The sequence below is a fragment of the Urocampus carinirostris genome, chromosome 14 (genome assembly GCF_059441175.1).
Source record: "Urocampus carinirostris isolate Australia breed hairy pipefish chromosome 14, RoL_Ucar_1.0, whole genome shotgun sequence".
Taxonomy (NCBI): Eukaryota; Metazoa; Chordata; class Actinopteri; order Syngnathiformes; family Syngnathidae; genus Urocampus; species Urocampus carinirostris.
The window spans coordinates 20893229-20911883 of record NC_142362.1 but is presented as its reverse complement, the minus strand read 5'-3'; the positions used below and the strand labels follow the sequence as shown (position 1 = coordinate 20911883).

General features: G+C 41.2%; 1 protein-coding gene across 1 annotated transcript in view; it reads left to right on the top strand.

The window, feature by feature from the left end:
- The window catches only part of spegb (striated muscle enriched protein kinase b), a 36448-nt gene extending 18481 nt beyond the window's left edge, over window positions 1-17967 (top strand). The window contains exons 15-42 of the mRNA XM_088352663.1: window positions 537-641; window positions 715-921; window positions 996-1119; window positions 1713-1885; window positions 2803-2915; window positions 2990-3158; window positions 3233-3329; window positions 3707-3907; window positions 4932-4989; window positions 5068-5145; window positions 5212-5384; window positions 6382-6408; window positions 6477-6629; window positions 7637-7679; window positions 7965-8033; window positions 8111-10610; window positions 10726-10875; window positions 10971-11087; window positions 11166-11333; window positions 11418-11540; window positions 11614-11778; window positions 11847-11964; window positions 12199-12858; window positions 12935-13174; window positions 13701-13924; window positions 14108-14183; window positions 14714-14863; window positions 15276-17967. Coding sequence (XP_088208789.1) covers window positions 537-641; window positions 715-921; window positions 996-1119; window positions 1713-1885; window positions 2803-2915; window positions 2990-3158; window positions 3233-3329; window positions 3707-3907; window positions 4932-4989; window positions 5068-5145; window positions 5212-5384; window positions 6382-6408; window positions 6477-6629; window positions 7637-7679; window positions 7965-8033; window positions 8111-10610; window positions 10726-10875; window positions 10971-11087; window positions 11166-11333; window positions 11418-11540; window positions 11614-11778; window positions 11847-11964; window positions 12199-12858; window positions 12935-13174; window positions 13701-13924; window positions 14108-14183; window positions 14714-14863; window positions 15276-15513 — 6719 coding nt within the window. The 3' untranslated portion in view covers window positions 15514-17967. The remainder of the gene's footprint in view (window positions 1-536; window positions 642-714; window positions 922-995; window positions 1120-1712; window positions 1886-2802; window positions 2916-2989; window positions 3159-3232; window positions 3330-3706; window positions 3908-4931; window positions 4990-5067; window positions 5146-5211; window positions 5385-6381; window positions 6409-6476; window positions 6630-7636; window positions 7680-7964; window positions 8034-8110; window positions 10611-10725; window positions 10876-10970; window positions 11088-11165; window positions 11334-11417; window positions 11541-11613; window positions 11779-11846; window positions 11965-12198; window positions 12859-12934; window positions 13175-13700; window positions 13925-14107; window positions 14184-14713; window positions 14864-15275) is intronic.
- Window positions 17968-18655: the final 688 nt, after the last annotated feature.

The window sequence follows — 18655 nt, the reverse complement described above, 5'->3', positions numbered from 1 at the left end:
AAGCCGGAATTTCAGGGTAAAAACAGGACACTTACGGTCACTTCCTGAATAAAATTGATCACTTTTAGTTGGAAATGGACACTTTTGGTCTAAAAGCTGGCACTCCTGGCTCCAAACGGTTCACTTTCAGTCACTACCTTATGAAAACAGTTCTCTTGAAACAGGCACTTGTGGTCTTAAAACTGGCCCTTCTGGTTCAAAACACGACACTTTCAGTCACTTATGCCCTAAATATATGTCAAAAATCAGATATGCTCCAATTTGTTGAGTCCTGATTTTGTTATATTGGTCTGTCTGTCTGTCTGTCAAAAGAAAAAAAGACAAGATCGTACAAAATGGAAACCAAGTTTGAAGTGATGTTTAAAAATCTGTTACTCCAGTTTGTTTCAAAGGTCTAGCCCAGACCTCATCTTTAAAATCTTAGAACCATACCTTTCTAAGGTTTATTCACACAGCTCAGATAATCATTGGCTTTTCTCTGCCCAGTTGTAATCAATGACAACAAAGACACTTTACTTCTATTCTTCTATTTTTAGATATCCTCCCTGATCCTCCTGATGGAACTCCAGTAGTAGAATCAATCACTGGTAAAGTGATCTGTCTGAGCTGGAAGAAACCAAGGAGACTGGACCCTTCCATTGGTACCACAATATTTTTTTCCACACAATCCCTCACCTGGTATGATATTTGAGTGAGTGAGTTTTTTCCCTGTAGATCCAAGCTCTTTGATGTATGCCATCCAGCAACAAACCCTTGGCTCTATCCAATGGACAATTATTGCATCTGGTCTGAAGAACACCACATACACCATCAGCACCTTGTCCAAAGGTCTTCGCTATTCCTTCAGGGTTTTGACCATCACCTCCAAAACCTTTAGCAAACCGTCACCTGGCACTGAGCCGGTGCAACTGCTGGACAGAGGTACTTGAAAGCTTTTGGTCTCACTGTGCTGATTCCTTTGACAAAAAGACTGACTGTTGTGCTTTGGATTCCAGGTCCCTATCTTCAAGAAGCTCCAGTAATTATTGATAAACCAGAAATGGTGTATGTGATGGAAAACCAGTCAGTCACTATAACCATCACCATCAATCATGTCAATGCTGCCGCCGTCTGGAAAAGGTATGGTAACTTCACCTGGTGCTGCCTAATCCAGATCAGTGTCGATTCTCAATAGTATGGTACGTAAAATTACAGAATGTGGTGTACAATGAGTGAAGGGGAGATCGGGGCCAATTCAAATTATTTCTTTACAAAAAGAAGAGTAGTCTGATTCACCTATCTTAGAGAACAGAGTTAAGATTCTAAAAAAAGGGACATCCACTGTGTTTCACAGTAAAGCTAACTGAGGATAAATCTTTGTAAAAGTTAAGAAGTTCAATAACTTTGCTCAATTAATCAAAACCAATTTTTATCATGTCCTCCTATGTGCACAGAATTAAACACATCAGCTAAATTCATGGTTTTGACACATTAAAATGACACGACGTATAACATTTCATAGTTGTTTTCTGTTTTGGAAAAGAGGAAACTGTAAGGTTATTTTGAATCAATCTTCAGGTGAGAGGCCCCCGTCTCCCTCGCCTTTAGTGGGGGGGGTTTCCAAAGTTGGCTGGTGGTCTTGGTAACTTACTTCCTGTAAAAGTTGATTTGTCAAAGATGTTGGTTGTTCATCTATTGCGGAACAGGGTCACAAATAACAATTAAATCAACAGGAAAGGTGTGATCTTGGACAACAAACGAGACATGTATGAAATGGCCATGCCAGATGACGACCAACACACATTGAGGCTGACCAAAGTGAGGAGTGCGGACGTTGGAGAATTGACATTCACGGCGTCCAATAAATATGGGAGCGACAGCTGCACTTTCAGCGTGGAAATGGCAGGTAGGTCACGTATTACAGTGGGTCTAAAACATGGGGACAGAGCAACGAAAGCAGGTGGCAGGAGGGAAATTGTGTGTCAAATCCTGACAATACCTCACCCCGAGGGCCGGATGCTTCACAGCTGAAAAAAAAATAGTCCCAAGCTTGAGGGTGGAAGGGAGCACGGACGCTGTGGTGGACAGTCCATTCCTGCCAAAACAGTGGACGATAGTGGCCTCGGGACTTTTTCTGCTGAAACCAAGTACAAAAGTGGTCAAAGGGACCTCCCCTGAAACTGAGAACATGAACAGCCAAGGGACACTCACTGCCCAAACCAAAGCAAGAAGCAGCTGAGGGACCTTTGCGAACAATAGCTGGAACAGAACCAGTTAAGCGTTCTTCAACTGTGATACCAGGACAAGCATGTGAAAGCCTCCCGTTGAGTCCTTTGATGGTCGAGTCATTTTTTCACACATCGCCGGTGGAACCAATATGCTCGGAAGCAGGAACACAGAAAAGCGCGTTACAAAAAAAAATATGTTCGATAAAAAAAAAAACAGGAACAAAATAACAAATAGTGGTCCCAAAACAACTAACAGTATCTAAACAAGCCTAATCTGTCAATAGCAAAAACATGACAACCTCTCCTGTCAAATACAGTCAATATACAGGGCTGAAATAATGAACTGCTGATATCAGGGTTGATTAGGTGCAGGTGGGTACTCTCCTTAAATTGGTGTCCTCTAGGGGGGGAGATGGGGTACCAGATCCTTACAGGCGGCACTATCACCTGTCCTTGTTTTTATAGGTTTGTTGACTGATTTTTAGTTTATAAGTAACCTACCTCTATAGGCATAGCTCACCTTCTCTTCTAATGCCAAAAGGTTTGAAGTTTCTATTGGTCTACGCTTATTTTCCTAAAGCCATTATTTCCACAGCTCTTCCATCATTCGAGTCTATAATGGAGGATATCGATGTGTGCTCCGGGGAGTCCCCTCGTTTTGCCGTGGTGGTGGAAGGCCGGCCTATTCCTGACATCCTCTGGTTCAAGGTTTGTAGCTTTCAGTCTCAAGTGAGAACTGAATACCAATCTGTCTAAACCACGTGATATTATGATGGTTTCAGAACGGTACCTTGCTCTCAGAGGGCAGCCATTTTACATTTGTGTACGATGACAACGAATGTTCCCTGGTAGTCCTCAACGCTTGTCCTGAGGATTCAGGAGTGTACACCTGCACCGCCAGGAATTTTGCGGGTTCTGTTTCCTGTAAAGCTGAACTTACTGTCAATGAAGGTGTCCTACTTAAACTTACTCATGTTAATGAATTCTTCCAATGTTTGACATTATGATTTCCTAATATAACATAGATTTCAGCAAAGAAGAGCCCATGGAAGACGAAGCAACCATTTTGAGAAAGTTGCGACGACTGACTGACCATTATGACATACACAAGGAAATTAGAAGGTATGGTGTCTTCTGTAAGCAAATATCCTACCTGGTTAAATCTTAGGTATTTTTAATAAATATCAATGTAAAAAAAGGAAATAAGTTTGTAGTGTATAGTAATGCATAGCAAAAGTGGGTCAAATAAAAGTTAGACACAGTGGCTGGAGATGAAAAAAGCCTTTGGAAACTTGCAAGGAGAATTTTCCAGGTCCTGTTTTTCCATATAAGCCTTGCAATATGCTCTCCATGTGCTATCTTATCTGTCATTTTAAAAAAAACATGTGCTTTTGGGGTGTTTTAACTCTACACGTTACTTAGCTTCAAAGGTTTTAGGCCTCTTAATGCTTTTGTTGAACTGATAAAAGTCAATGTTGAAACATTGGTGTTCCCCCTAGAGGAACATATTCCTACGTGAAACGTGTGACACAGAAAGGGGACAAAACAGAGTATGCTGCCAAGTTCATCCCCACACGGGCCAAGAAGAAAACATCAGCTCTGCAAGAGATGAGGCTTCTCTCCATGATGGACCATGATCGAGTCGTCCACTTCCATGAAGCTTTTGAGAAGAAGAATGCGGTTGTCATCATCACGGAATTGTATCCAACTTTTTTGGGACTTACACTGGTAAAAAAAATAATGTGAACCTTTATGAACTTTTCACTTTTCTTCATCAAATCACCATCAAATGCGATCTGATCTTTGTCAAAATCACACAGATTAAAAAAAAATGGTTTCCGCTTTAATTAAAAGCACTAAAACATTTGCAAGTTTTCATATTTTTATGAGGATATCATGCAAACAATGAGATGGAGGGGCGGAATAAGTAACTGAACTCCATAACTGAAGAGTCTCAAAGAGCAATTAAACCTATTTTCACCAAATATTTGTAAGTATACATTTTTAAATGAGGATAGCATGCAATCAATGAAAGAAGGGGAAGGGATAAGTAACTGAAGCTTCATTGTTTGATTGCTTTCCTCATTAGAATATGAAAACCTATTAATGTTTGGTGAAAATCTGTTTCTATTGCCTTATGTATCTCCTTATAAAGTGGGTTTAGTTACTTATCCCCCCTTCTGTCATTGTTTGCATGCTGTCCTCGTTAAAATATGAAAATTTGAACATATTTGGTGAAAATTCGTTTCAATTGCTCTCCTTAGGCATGTGTTTCAGATAGTTATTCCAACCCCTTTCTCTCATTGTTTGCATGCTATCCTCATTAGAATATAGAAGCCTGTAAATGTTTGGTAAAATGTGTTTATTTTGCTTATGTATCTTCTTGGGCAGAGGGTTCAGTTACTTATTCCTCCTCCTTCTGTCCTTGTCTGCATGCTATCCTTGTTGAAATTTGGAAACTTACAAATGTTTAAGTGGTTTTAGTTTAAACAAACACTCTTCTTTCATCTGTATGGTTTTAACAAAAATCCTTTTGATGGGAATTTTATGCAGAAATGTCAGAAATTCTAAAGGGTTCACCTACTTTTTAATATCACTGTAAGTACTACAACATTTGAGACTAACTTTCCAAATGAATAGCTGATTTGAATTGTTTAAAAGGACCCAACCTTCTTGCCAAATGTATTTTTGCTCCAATATTATTGACTTTAATGTTTATTCAAGATGCCACGAAGAGATTCTTGAAAGATTCACACGGAAATCAACACTCATGGAGTCTGACGTAAGCTTTGGATTTGTTACAACCATAAAGTGGGGTTATGAGTTACAGTTTTCAGTGAAAATCTTTGTTATATCGTAGGTACGATCGTGCATCAGACAATTGCTCGACGGAGTGGACTACCTTCATCACCTTAACATCATGCACCTTGATCTGAAGGTTAATATTCCAAAAGTCTTTCGTAATACATATTTTTAAAAACAATTGTTTTAATTTATTTTTTAGCCTGACAACATCCTAATGGCCGATGCATTCAGTGACCAGCTCCGGATTTGCGACTTTGGCAATGCGCAGGAGATCACCCCGGATGAGGCTCAGTATTGCAAATACGGCACACCAGAATTTGTCGCACCGGAAATTGTAAACCAGACCCCTGTGTCCAAGGCTACCGATATTTGGTATAAAGACAATCTTGATTCTCAAATATGATGTACAGTAGACCTGACAAATATGACTGTTGTGTGGTGGAGATCGCAAAGGGAAACTGCCTTAATACGGCGGATAAAACCCTATAGTATTAGCTTATGCCTTTTCAACCCTGGTTTTCCAGATAAACATTAAAATAACTAAATTGTATATGGTAAGTACTACTTATATAGAATATACTTGTATATAGTTAAATTAATATACTTGGAAAGAAAAATTGTGATCTACATATGGTGTGACGTGACTTCAGTTGGTGGGTCGAGTGTAGTGGCGGATGGATGCAGAGGGGGAGGAGATGGCGGATTCAAATTAAACTGATTTTTTTGTACTCTTCCACTTGCGAGGATTCTCATGCCCTTAAAATATTTTGTAGCTTTAATCACCTCCTTATTTTTAATAATTGTCCGAATTGGTAAACTACCATGCAACTAAGAAGGGGTCGTGATTTGTGTCCTAATTCATATTTGGATGATTGCTTTATTTGCATTATTTCGCGTTTTTGCTTCTCCCCTTTAGCATTACAGTAAATATTGGACCCATAATTAATAAATACGGTAAAAAAAGTACCGTATATTATCACCAACTCATGAAGTATTTTCAACGTATACAAGATTGTGAACTGAATTAAAAGAGAAAAGGCAGTGTGGGAGGTAGTTCATCCAAAAGCATGTCTTCATTTCCATGATTCTCTGACACAAACAAATAGCTTAACAGCATTTTATCTGACGTCGACCAATAGCAGAAAGGCATCTTAGAGACCTGACTCGTCATATGCACCAACACGCAAAATAATCTGTAGTTGATGTGGAATAGTGAGGAAAATTCTGTAAAAGGGTGCTGAAAAAACATCCTCCTCCACACACGAAAATGAACCTGTCTTAAATCGTGGTCGCCATATCTCGGGGTTCTACTGTGCATTAAATGTTTTTGTATATACTTCAGAATCACACTTTTTTTCCATCTCTTTAGGTCAATCGGAGTAATTGCATACCTGTGGTGAGTTCATCAATTTTCTAACATGAACAAGGATTGTGGTATGAAATCTACTTTTTTTTTTAACTTAGTCTAACTGGAGTTTCTCCATTTGCTGGTGAAAACGACCGCATCTCTGTGCTGAACATCCGAAACTACAATGTGGCCTTCGAGAAAACCATATTTGCTAATCTCTCCAGAGAAGCGAAAGGTTTCATAATTAAACTGCTTGTATCAGACAGACTGTAAGTGACCTCTTCTAATTATTTCACTATACAGTGGAACCTCGGTTTTCGAACGCCTCTCAGTTCGAACAAATCGGTGTTTGACCAAAAATTTTGAGAAATTCTTGCTTCGCTGTTCGGTCAAAAATTCGGAGTTCAAATGCTGGTAATGCGTGAGTGTGTACGCTAGAGTGCGATGCTGAGCAGCGTACAGGTGTAGATCGCCCCCACCCCTGGTGACCAACTGTTATCACGTGCGCACTTCTCTGCCTCTTTTTGCTTTCGCTTTTAATATCGGTGAACTGAGTGTTTTAGCCCCTAACTATGCCTCAGAAGAAGGTCGGTGCAAGCAGGATAGGTGAAAAAAGAAAAGTTGTTTGTACAACTATTGCCTTTAAGAAAGACATAATAGCTAAATATGAAAGAGGTGTGCGACTTTCCGATCCATCTAGGGAATACAGCATGCGCCTTCTGCTGACCACCGCAAAGGTAAGAAATCCTATTCATAATTATTTTCTTATCTTTTTTTTTTTTTCACGTTCGTGTTAGCGTAATCTTTTGTACGGAAGATTACGATAACGCGAACGTACGATTAGCCTGGGTTAGCTTTATGTTTCGAGGTAAACATTCAGGGTGTTGGAACTGAGCCCAAAATTCAGGGTGTTGGAACGGAGCCCCCTTTCCAATTAAGCGCTAGCCACTTGTGGTGCTAAATGACTTGTAAACGACCTGATTTTTTTTCATTTTTACACGTTCATGTTAGCGTAATCTTTCGTACGGAAGATTACGATAACGCGAACGTACGATTAGCCTAGGTTCGCTTCATGTTTACGTTAAACATTCAGGGTGTTGGAACGGATTAAAACGATTTACATTATTTTTAATGGGAAAAATGATTACGGTGATTGAAAAAATCGTTTCTTGAACAAGGTTCTGAAACGGATTATGGTCGAGAACCGAGGTTCCACTGTATTACGATTTTTGAAAAAAAAAAAAACATTTCATTATGTATTTGTTTATGTTTTCAGGAGACCTGAAGCTCAAGAATGCCTTCGACATCCCTGGTTCAAGGTGCCCACTTCGTTAAAAACTTTATGCATTGGGGGGAAAATGGAATTGCTTTATTTACCTGTTGTGGCAATACCACCTTGAGAATACCCGCTCTTGAGAAACTAAGCAGGGTCAGGCCTGGTTAGTTCCTGGCTGGAAAACAGCCTGGGAATACTAGGTGCTGTTAATATGTCATTTGGATCACACTCTGTTGTGACAGCACTGACTGCTCATGTTATAGTAGTTCACTGTGTTATCTTCATCAGCTGTTATTTTCTCTGAAAGGGAATTTTTTTTTCCTTCCAGACTCTCAGTAAGGGGTCAGCTATAAACACGGAGGCATTGAAGAAGTTTGTATTTCGCAGAAATTGGCAGGTAATGAAGAGTTGTTAAAAAATTCCTAATCTAGCATACATTAAGAGGATGTAATCATTTTGTCTGTTTTTTTTCAGCGTTCAATAATCAGCTACAAATCCAAAATGGTCATGAGGTCAATCCCAGAGTTGCTAGACGACTCCTCAAGTCATATCTCCATCGCTATTCCGAGGCACCTTCAAAACTCTTCACCTGTACCTTCGTCGTCCTCGGATTCGGATGAAGACATCGATGAGCTTCCTTTCATTCCGATGCCACTTCATATGGAGTTCTCAGGCTCCAGAATGTCCCTAAATGACATCCAGACTGATGAGAAGAACTTAAAGGTCCAGAACGGAACTTGTAGGCGGTCACCATGTGATATCCAAGAGACTGCAGAACAAGAAGTTGAAATCAACGACGACTCAGGAGATAAAAGACAGGATGATAACATTTCGTCTGATGAAGAATTATCAACTGAGGCAACACAAAAAACTCTAAAAAGAAATCAACTCCAAAGGGGTTACAGCACAGAGTCAAACAAACCTGAAATTCCTAGACAAAAAGGAGAACTTAGGCGTGGAGCATCAGCTGACAGTGCCTTGCTACTTCGCATCACACTGGATGAAGAAATCCCTGGAGGAAACAAAGAAGGTGGAAAAAAAATCCTTAAAAAAGCCGCTTCCATGGAACTTCCCAGGCGCAGCCCCAGTCCAGGAACAGCCAAGATGAGCCAAGAAGATTACGCTCTGAAACTGGAGCTGATGAGACAACGATTGCTTCGTGGCGGTTCCGTGGATAAAAAGATGAGTGGGCTACGAGGGCCTCTATTGGAAACCTTAGGAATGGGTGATGAAAAAGACTCAGATCGGTATTCGCACAACACTCGCTTAGGACTCCCTTCCATGGCGAGAGCAGCATCAAGTGACACACCAAGGGATGAGCTAAAACCCAAGGTACTAAGCAAAAGTGCTTCCTTTAGTCAAGGGGATACTGAACCAATAGCACTACACAGACGGTCCGGAGCTCCTCTTGAGATCCCTTTGGCTCAGGTGGAGGAACGACGACTCAAGGAAGCGATATCAATGTCGGCTCTAACTGAGCAAATCAAGCTGGACTCTCGTCCGGTAACTCCTTCTGAAGAACCTTCACCGAAACCGGCAGGGTACAATCAGCACGACAGTCCTTTAAAAACTGAAAGTGAAGAATCCTTAAGGGATGAAACCATCAGTGAAAAGAAAGAAGTGGTTACCGACAGTAATTATGATGAAAGGTCAAGCACAAGTGGTTTTTCTGAAAAGGACCGGAGCATATCAGAGGAAATACTGAATGAATCTGAGGTTCTGGATCACATTGTTCCCCCCTCATCCGTCATGGTCCAAGGCTCTGAAATCCTGGGTATTGGGGAGACAGTAATAAAGACAAAAGAAGAAATGTTAAGAGAAGATAAAAAAAGTGGATCTGAAAATATACTAACATTAGAAGTAGAACCAGATCAGTTATCAGAAGTCGTTACTGCAAAACCAGTCACCATAGAACCAAGACAAGAGAACTCTGACCCCGCACAACAAATTTCATCTCATTCAACATACTCACCATCGGCACAGACTATCCTTCCTGATGGAAAGACTTCAGCATATGCTAGTATTATGCAGACCATTATGGTTCCTTCCCTTCAACCTCCTATCCCAGTTGATGGACTCAAAACCGTGTCAATGCCAGCCTTAACTCATGTGTTCTCGCCCCAACAAGAGATTGTTTCAACTACTGAGCATCCGGCTGTTTATGCTCGAGTGGCATCTCCCGAAACTATCACTAAAGAACCGAGTCCAACAAAGACAATCGCGCAGTCTTCTCCAACATTAGTAGGAGTGGACCTAGAAGACCTCACTTCTGAAACGATTTTTGAGTCGCGGTTCAAAAAACGTGACTCATCCCTGACAAGAACATTGAAATTTTTATCTCGATCAAAGAATGATGATAAATCGGATTTAATGTCTTCAGATTCAATTGACTCTGGTGAGGTCGTATATCGGCCTGGCCCAATGGGTGCCCCACTAGAGTTAGCCCAAAGGAGACTTGAAGAGAAGTCTAAATCGGTGCAGGATCTACGTGAAGCTCAAAAGGACCAAGGTTTTATGAGAAGGCTTTCCTTGAGGTTGAAGAAAAACCCTTCGACTGAACTCAAAGACGATATAACCAAAGAAGAGAATTCAGTGCCTTTGAGACGTAGGTTGTCATGGACACTTGGAAGACGAGGATCACAGGATCATAGGGAAGAAGAAACTGTTCAAAAGGAGGACAAGGAGCCGAAAAAGTGCAAAGAATCTCCTGTTTTGACCATACGTAAGAAGATCGAGTCAACAGTGGCCGGCATTTCGACCAGAATCCGCAGCTACTCCGAAGAAAGAAAAATGTCTGAAGAGAAGGAGCCGAAGAAGACGCCAATTCTTTCCATCCTTCGTCGGGCGACGTCCGAAAACCGTGGAATAATAGCCCCTGATTTACCTCATAACCAGCTAGCATCCCAGACCAGTAACGGGGCTTCATCTGAGTCCCTGAACTCCATGTCCAGCTTTAAATCGGATACGTCAAAGGGTAGGATTTCTCTTTGTTTTGGTTTTTAACAGTCCTGAAGTTTGACAATTTGCTCACAGGCAAACAGTCTGCATTAAAGTGGCACTACAGTATGAAAGATGTGGTTCTTGTACAGGTATCGAAGGGGAGCGAAGATCCCGGTGGGATCGATGGGGTCTTACCAGAGGTAGACGTTCCCAGGCCACATCACAACCAGATATACCCACGGCCATCTCCAGAGAAACCAGCTCCCAGCCATCCCGCCAGTATTCCAAACTAGTATCTGGTATGTAATTGAATGGCAGCATTCTTTCCTTCTATTTTACACACATTGCTTATCACTTTAATTTGGAACATACATGTTTAATTCTCGTTTGACAGATTTTTCTCCAGTGTTCCACATTAAGCTAAGAGATCACGTCCTGCTTGAGGGGGATCCGGTCACACTTAGTTGCCTGCCTGCAGGGAGCCCTCAACCGCATATCACTTGGATGAAAGGTAAAACTGAACCAAGAACACACTCCAATCATATTTTTGACGACAAATCATGAATATAAAGTGCATTATTCAATTTAGATAAGAAACCGTTGAAGATAGACGCAAGAATGAACATGATAGCCTGCCCCGACGGCAGGCAGCTTCTGATGATCATGCAGACCACAAAAAAGGACGCAGGGGTTTATGAATGTGTTGCCACTAGCCCCCTGGCTTCTGTTTCCAGCTCTTGCACGATTTCACTCGCACGTAAGATGTCTTTCATGTTTGTGTGTATGTGTGTGACTTTCTAAGTTTGGAGGGAGGACGGCTTCACAATGTTTTTGTAAAAAGGTCTGCCTAACCGTCCTGGAACACCCGAGATCCCACAGAAGTATAAAAACACAGCATTGGTGGTGTGGAGACCCTCTGACACGACTGCACCTTGCACATATTCTCTGGAGAGGAAGTCTGAAGGTTTGCAGGATTTTGTTTTATACACGTTTGACAGTTTAGTGGATTTTTGTTTCATCATTCTTTTGGTACACAGGGGAGACCAACTGGTTGATGGTGACCACAGGGGTTGCCGACTGTTATTACAATGTAGTTGATTTACCAGCAGGGGGTGCTTTCAGATTTAGGGTGGCTTGTGTAAACAAAGCTGGCCGAGGACCTTATAGCAACCTCTCTCAAGTTGTGCGACTAGTTGCTTCAGGTATCTCAGTATTATTTTACAAAGTTGAATTTTTTTTAATTTTTAATGTATATTCCTCTCCCTTTTAGAACCAGAGCCTAATGGACCAGCTGTGGTCAAGACCAGCTCAACCTCAGGTCATAAAGCACCGGTGTTGAAGATGTCGTCCATGAAAATCCCACCAATGAAACTTTCTCTAAGTAAAGCATTCAAAAAGACGACTGCCCTGCCACATACACCCTACACGACAGATCTGCCTGCCTCGAACAAGACAACTGCCCTGACACATACCCCCGTTTTAATGGAGACACTTTCTCCTGCAAAAACCACTGCCCTAGACAATACCTGCGTCAAAACAGAGACACCAACCTCAACAAATGGGACTGCCCTGACACGTACGCCCATCATAACGGAGACACTTTCCCTGTCGGAGACATCAACCCTTACCCAATCACCTACTCTTATGTCCGCCCCATTTGCGCCTCCATCTGGTCCTACAATGTCCGCAAGATCTCAATCTCCTAAAACCGTCAATCCGACGGTCGAAATAAATCTAAATCAATCCATGTCCATGGAACCTTCTGTCCCAGCATTGACTGCTCCCAATACGATGGCTGGCAAAGCAAAATCCATGCTCAGCATCAGTGTGGGCAAACCCAAAACCAAGAACCCTGTTCCGCCAGTCGTCCCACCCAAACCCCAGACTCCCATAAAGGTGTTGATTAACAACAAAATTCCCAAAACATCACCCACGCCTGTCATCGGAAATCCCATTTCCTCGGTTCCGATGTATGCGCCGACTGGCATTGAAAGTGTTACACCCTCTTTGCAGTCCACTGTCACCCCAACCGTTACCACGACCTCTGTTCCTGCCGTTAAAATCTCTGCCCCAGTGGTGGTTTTGCAGAACTTGACACCGGGACTGCATAGTGGGGACAGTCGAGGTACCCTTTCAGGACAGGCCACCCCGTCAGGGAGAATCACCCCCTCAGGAAGAGGAACACCTTCCGGAAGGAGGACACCATTTGGGAAAGTTGGAGAGGGAAATTTGCGCCAGGGAGTTCCGCAGAAACCGTACACATTCATGGATGAAAAAGCCAGGTATAAACAGCTTCTGCCTGTGCCTTTGGCTCAAAAATAGTAATTTATCACACGACTATCATTTTTTACAACACAGGGGACGCTTTGGCGTGATTCGAGAGTGCCGTGAAAACGCCACAGGGAACCTGTTCATGGCCAAGATCGTCCCGTACGAAGCAGAAACCAAGAAAACTGTGCTACAGGAGTACGACATCCTCAAATCACTTCATCACGACAGGATAATGGCGCTGCACGAGGCCTACGTCACGCCACGCTACCTAGTGCTTATCTCCGAGTATTGCAGCGGGAAGGAAATGCTCCTGAGCCTCGTTGACAGGTGGACAACTTTGCGACCTTGCAGTACAGTGAACCCTCTTTTATCGTAGGGGTGACTGCTATGTTTTGGGAAGGGACCCATGCGTAGACACAGAAGTTAAATGACAATTTATTTGGGGCGTAGGGACTTAACAAAGGCGCTTCACACATAGGAGAGGGAAAAAAACTGAGTAACATAAAACACAGTCCGGAAAGCACACACAGCTGACAATGTCCACATTAGATCGACACATTATATCAGAAATCAAGGGCAAACAACGATCCGACATTTTTGGTTGTCGGCCCGGTCTTTTAATAGGTTTTTGATTAGATTTAGGTGCAGGTGATGAGGGAAAGGTGTGGGGTCTTCCAGTCCGTCTGCCTGCATTAGCAACAGATGTCCCCTGCCAAATGGCAATATCACTTTGAATCCCACCTCAAAACGAATTCATGTTGTATCCTGGGGGTCTAATGTATCTCATTCGAAGGATGGACCATGAAGAAGGGGTTTCAGTTTTATCCATCTTTCAAACGTCTTCTCTCTTAAGGTTCCGCTACTCAGAAGAAGATGTGGCAAGCTACATTGTACAGACCTTCCAAGGGTTGGACTACCTACACACCCGAAGAATCCTCCACCTGGACATCAAGCCCGAAAACATCATGCTCACACACATGAACGTCATCAAGATAATCGATTTTGGCAGCGCACACAACTTCAACCCGCTTTTCCTTAAGCAGTTCAGCCCACCTGTTGGGACACTGGAATGCATGTGTAAGATTTAAAATTTATAATAAACGACTTTTAAAATAAAATAAATACAATCCAGACCAGACAGAGAGTGGCCAACGATTTTAAGGGCTGTTTTGATGACTCTCTGTCAGGTTTTTCTGTCTGCTGAGTGACATTTTTTTTACCTGACTAATGAAATCCCATTTGCCTTTTCTGTTTTTACAGCTCCAGAGATGTTGAAAGGGGATGTGGTGGGGCCCCCAGCAGACATCTGGAGCGTGGGTGTCATCACTTTCATTATGTAAGCTTTGCATTCACACTGCTTGCAGCCAGTGCGCTCTTTGAACATTGCCGTCCGACTGGATTCAACATGAGAATTAAACTTCTTTAGCGGTTATCCTTAAATTATGATTAAAGATGTCTGATAATAATGAATGAAATGATCTGTATTTCTATCGCGCTTTTTCAAGTCAATGATTTCCCAAAGCGCTTTACAATGTGCTTCACATTTCCCAATAGCGGCGTGCAGCCATGTAAGGCGCTAACCTGCTAATTGGGGGAATTAGGGGTTCAGTGTTTTACCCAAGGACACTTCGACATGTAACACGGAGGAGCCGGGATTCGAACCTGCGATCTCTTGACCCTCAGACGAGCGCTCTACCTCCTGAGCTAATGCCGCCCCAATAATGAGATAATTGATCCAACACAGCATGCAAAATCTTCCACCAAATGCCAAATGTTTGGGTTTTGGGTACAATCTGTAATGTTCTTCAACATAAAACAGAAGATCGAGCAATTTTTTTAACCGGTAGTATGTTCTCGATTATTCAGGTTGAGTGGCAGGTCACCTTTCATGGAAAACGATCCCCAGCAAACTGAAATGAAGATCCTCGCTGCAAAGTTTGATCTATCTAAACTCTACCAAAATGTGTCTCAAAGTGCCTCGCTGTTCCTGAAAGAGATCCTCTGTAGCTACCCGTGGTAAGTTGAACAAGAGATGACAATTTGTGTCCATAGCCCCTTTTCCACCAAAGTAGCACATGAACTTTGAAGACCAAGAACACATTTACCAGGAACTAAAGATGTCATCCAATAAAGCCTGATTTACACATGCAGGAGGAGCGGCATTACGCACTTACACTCTCTCATCCGTTTTGCAGCTTTCCCGGCATTTTATAGACCTTGTTTGCCTCCATTTACATGTTTAAAACATGTTTAAAACGAAGCAGTATATTTCATATTTTAACATAACGCTGCTCGCATTTTAACCGTCATCCCTCTTCAAACATCTTGCACAAACAGGAAAGGGCCATACAGGATGAGATGGTAGAAAACGGTTGTGAAATGCTGCAAAGGCCAGCAGGTCCATGATCAACTTTCCCTTCCTCAACAGGGCCCGACCTTCAATCAAGGACTGCTTAAACAATCCCTGGCTTCAAGACGCCTACTTGATGCGCCTTCGTCGGCAGACTCTTACCTTCACAACCATCCGTCTGAAGGAATATTTGACCGAACAGCAGCATCAACGAGAGACAGCGGCCACACAGCATAAAGTTCTCCTTCGAAACTACCAAAACTCTCCCCAAACTCCAACCAGTCCAGTCACGGCAACTTCTCCGGTTCTGCGTTGAGTTGGATTCTGAACTAGAGATGTTGACCCAGTGGAAGAATGGGAAGAACAACCAGCTTTGGACGTTTGCATGCAGGCAAAAATCTGATTGGAAAGGGAATACCGGATTTCTGGAGTAATGTTGATTATTTTTTTAAGCCAAATGAGCTACCTGTATACATGTCATTTGCAAGTAATCCGATGACAAAGACAAACCGGGTGCAGCGTCATGACACAAAAAGGTATTGTTTCCGCATTTAACTTTTGACATGAACTAAGAGACTAGTTAATCCATGTCGCTCACCAAAATCAATGAATCTCTGCGCTAGCGAAAAGCATAGACTTACACTATATAAGGATGGATACAACCTTGGCATCCATTATATATGAACTGTAGCATTGAAAGTAATATGGAAATGTCTCTGTGAAATGAACCAATACAATCAAGGGTTTTTAGCAAGTTGCAAGTTAGCTGGAGTTTGCGTATATACTTTGTCTCTGTATATACAAGTCCCACAGTGCTTTAGGGGATATACATACCCAGCATGAGAAAAACTGCACATGTTTGTCATCCAGGTTGTCACAGAGTAGGTCTGTCAAAAAGTTAAGGGATGAGCAGTTCCTTTGAAGTTTTAATTACAGAATTTTCCGGGCACAAATAAGCTATAAAACACCAGCTGTAGGAATTCCCAAGTGCCAAGACTGAGATGACTTACTATCATTCTTACTATGAAATTCTTTGTTTTTGTGAAATTGTTCACATTCCCAACTAAATGCAACTTCTACGCAATCGCCGGTAACCTCTAAGTGGCTCCATATTCAACGACATCATATCATGAGTGACATGTGACGTGAGACGGAATGCATTGTTTGCGGAAGTGCTCATGGATGCTAACGCCGAAGGGTACCTAGCAATTTTTATATATTGTACTACCAGAGGCAGAACAGAGTTGTCCCTCCAAATATTAATTAAATCCAAAAGCTCACTTTCCCTACATTGAATGTGTTCCGTGTGTTGAGTTCTACGCTACACAGAAAAAGTAAAGTGAGCATCAGCAAGAGAATTGAAGATTAAATAATCGAAGGTTCGCAAGTGGGGGAGGTGAAAAACGAACTCCAACAAGTGTTTATCCCTGTAGTTTACTTTGTAATCAATACCTAAATACATCACAGCCAAACTCAGTTTTGCTACCGCTGTATTTTTAAATATGCACAGTTGTATGCTTGTCTCTGTTGTAAGGCAGAATTTTGCCAAAAAATGAACCCCCCCCTCCTGCATGAGGGAGAACGTAATAGAACAGTAAAGCGCGGAGTATTTGCACCTTGAATGCGAGAGGGTGCGCCCTATGGTCTTAAAAATACATTAATCAGAGGTCTGTGCGTGTTTACATAACCAGAATACATGCAATAGTCTGTTTCCAATCGGATTGTTGCCTGCATGTAAAAATACCCATGATTAGACGCTGAACTGATCATTAAAAACAAAACTTCAGGTCATGGTTGTTGAACTTGGTTGGCAAAAGGACACAGAAAAACCAGGCGACACATAGTCTGGATTCTATACTGGTTTTGTTACACATTGCAACAATTTTGAATGCATTTTATTTAAGTGCTATCTTTACACATGGGATGGTCTCATGCTAGTAGAAGTTGTGTGTGCTTGTTTTGGACGGTGATGGCTATAGAGAAGAAAGATGGGCAACAGATAAGCAGATAAGATTCCTTAATCACGTCGTCGGCTTTTTTTGTGGTAGAGCTTGGCGACAATATCCTCCAAACTGGGTAGAGAGCAGCCCATGATTTCCTAGGCTGTGTTGATGAATGGTTGTAAGGTTTTGCCAAGGTAACGCAAGCCGGCAATGTCCCCCAGACTGGGCATAGAGCAGCCAATGATTTTGTTTCTTTTTTTTCTTTTTTTTTTTAAAGTGCAGAGTATAGAAAATGCATTTGTGTGTTTTTAACAAGGGCTACAACAAGAAAAGAGTAAGCCTACTTGAATCTCAGGAGAAGCATTTAATTCCAAAATGGTTACAATTTTCTCGGTGTGACACATGGAAAAATCATCTAAAATTCACCTTTTTTGTCCCATAAACTGCTCGCTCGTCTTGAACATGAAATACGCTGATTTCGCTCCGACGAAACTAAAACAAAACAAAACGGAAGACTCTTTTTAATCCCCAAAACATTGTTACTTTATATATATAATGTAAAAGCTTCAGGGTTTTCTTTAAATACGACATTTTGTACAAAATGTAACTCTGTATTTTGTGAACAGTGCTGTGTCTCATAATTCGAAAAACTCCCCCCAAAAATTACTTAAATGAATTGTTTGCTACAGTAACTTTTGTGAATGTGACGTTCTGTATGTGATTTATTTATTTATTTCAGTGTCTGCTTTTCTTTTTTGTGACTTATTGTTTTGGCATGGAAAGTGGTATGAAAGAAGGCTATGCAATAAACAAATTGGATGATGGTATTCATTTTGATTATAATAGAATTGTGACCAAATGAAAATCTAAACATGAAACTCTCATACTGTGACTTTAGTTTTCAAAGTAAAATACTTGTCCACTAGAATTTTTGCTAAAAATGACACGTAAAACAAATTTGATTACTGTTTTCTAGGCAATTTGGTGACCTGTAGTTTTGTGGTTGCCTTTGCTAATGCTAAATGCTATCGTGCTAGCCAGTTCAACAGTACTAAACAAGTAACTCACCATTAGTCAACCTTTCCGTGTTGCAGAGGCTATTTAAGGTAGTTATTCTGTTTAGCCTCCATGTTTTTTTTTTTTTATTGGTTAGCTATAAAATTTAAATCATGTCCGAATGGTGAGTTTAGCATTCGGCTAGTGCTAGTCAGAAGTGGTTCAACGGTGTGTAGGAAACACAGCAGTGGTGAATGTAAGCGACAATTTGAATAAAAAAATATTCAGTTGCTCATACAAAATATTTACCGAAACACATGAATATATTTACAATATTATTAATTATTATTAGTATAATAATAATAATAATAATAATAATAATAATAATAATAATAATTATTATTATTATTATTATTATTATTATTATTATTATTATTATTATTATTATTATATTATTAGTAGTAGTAGTAGTAGTAGTAGTATTAATAATAATAATCATGTTAATCATAATAATAATAA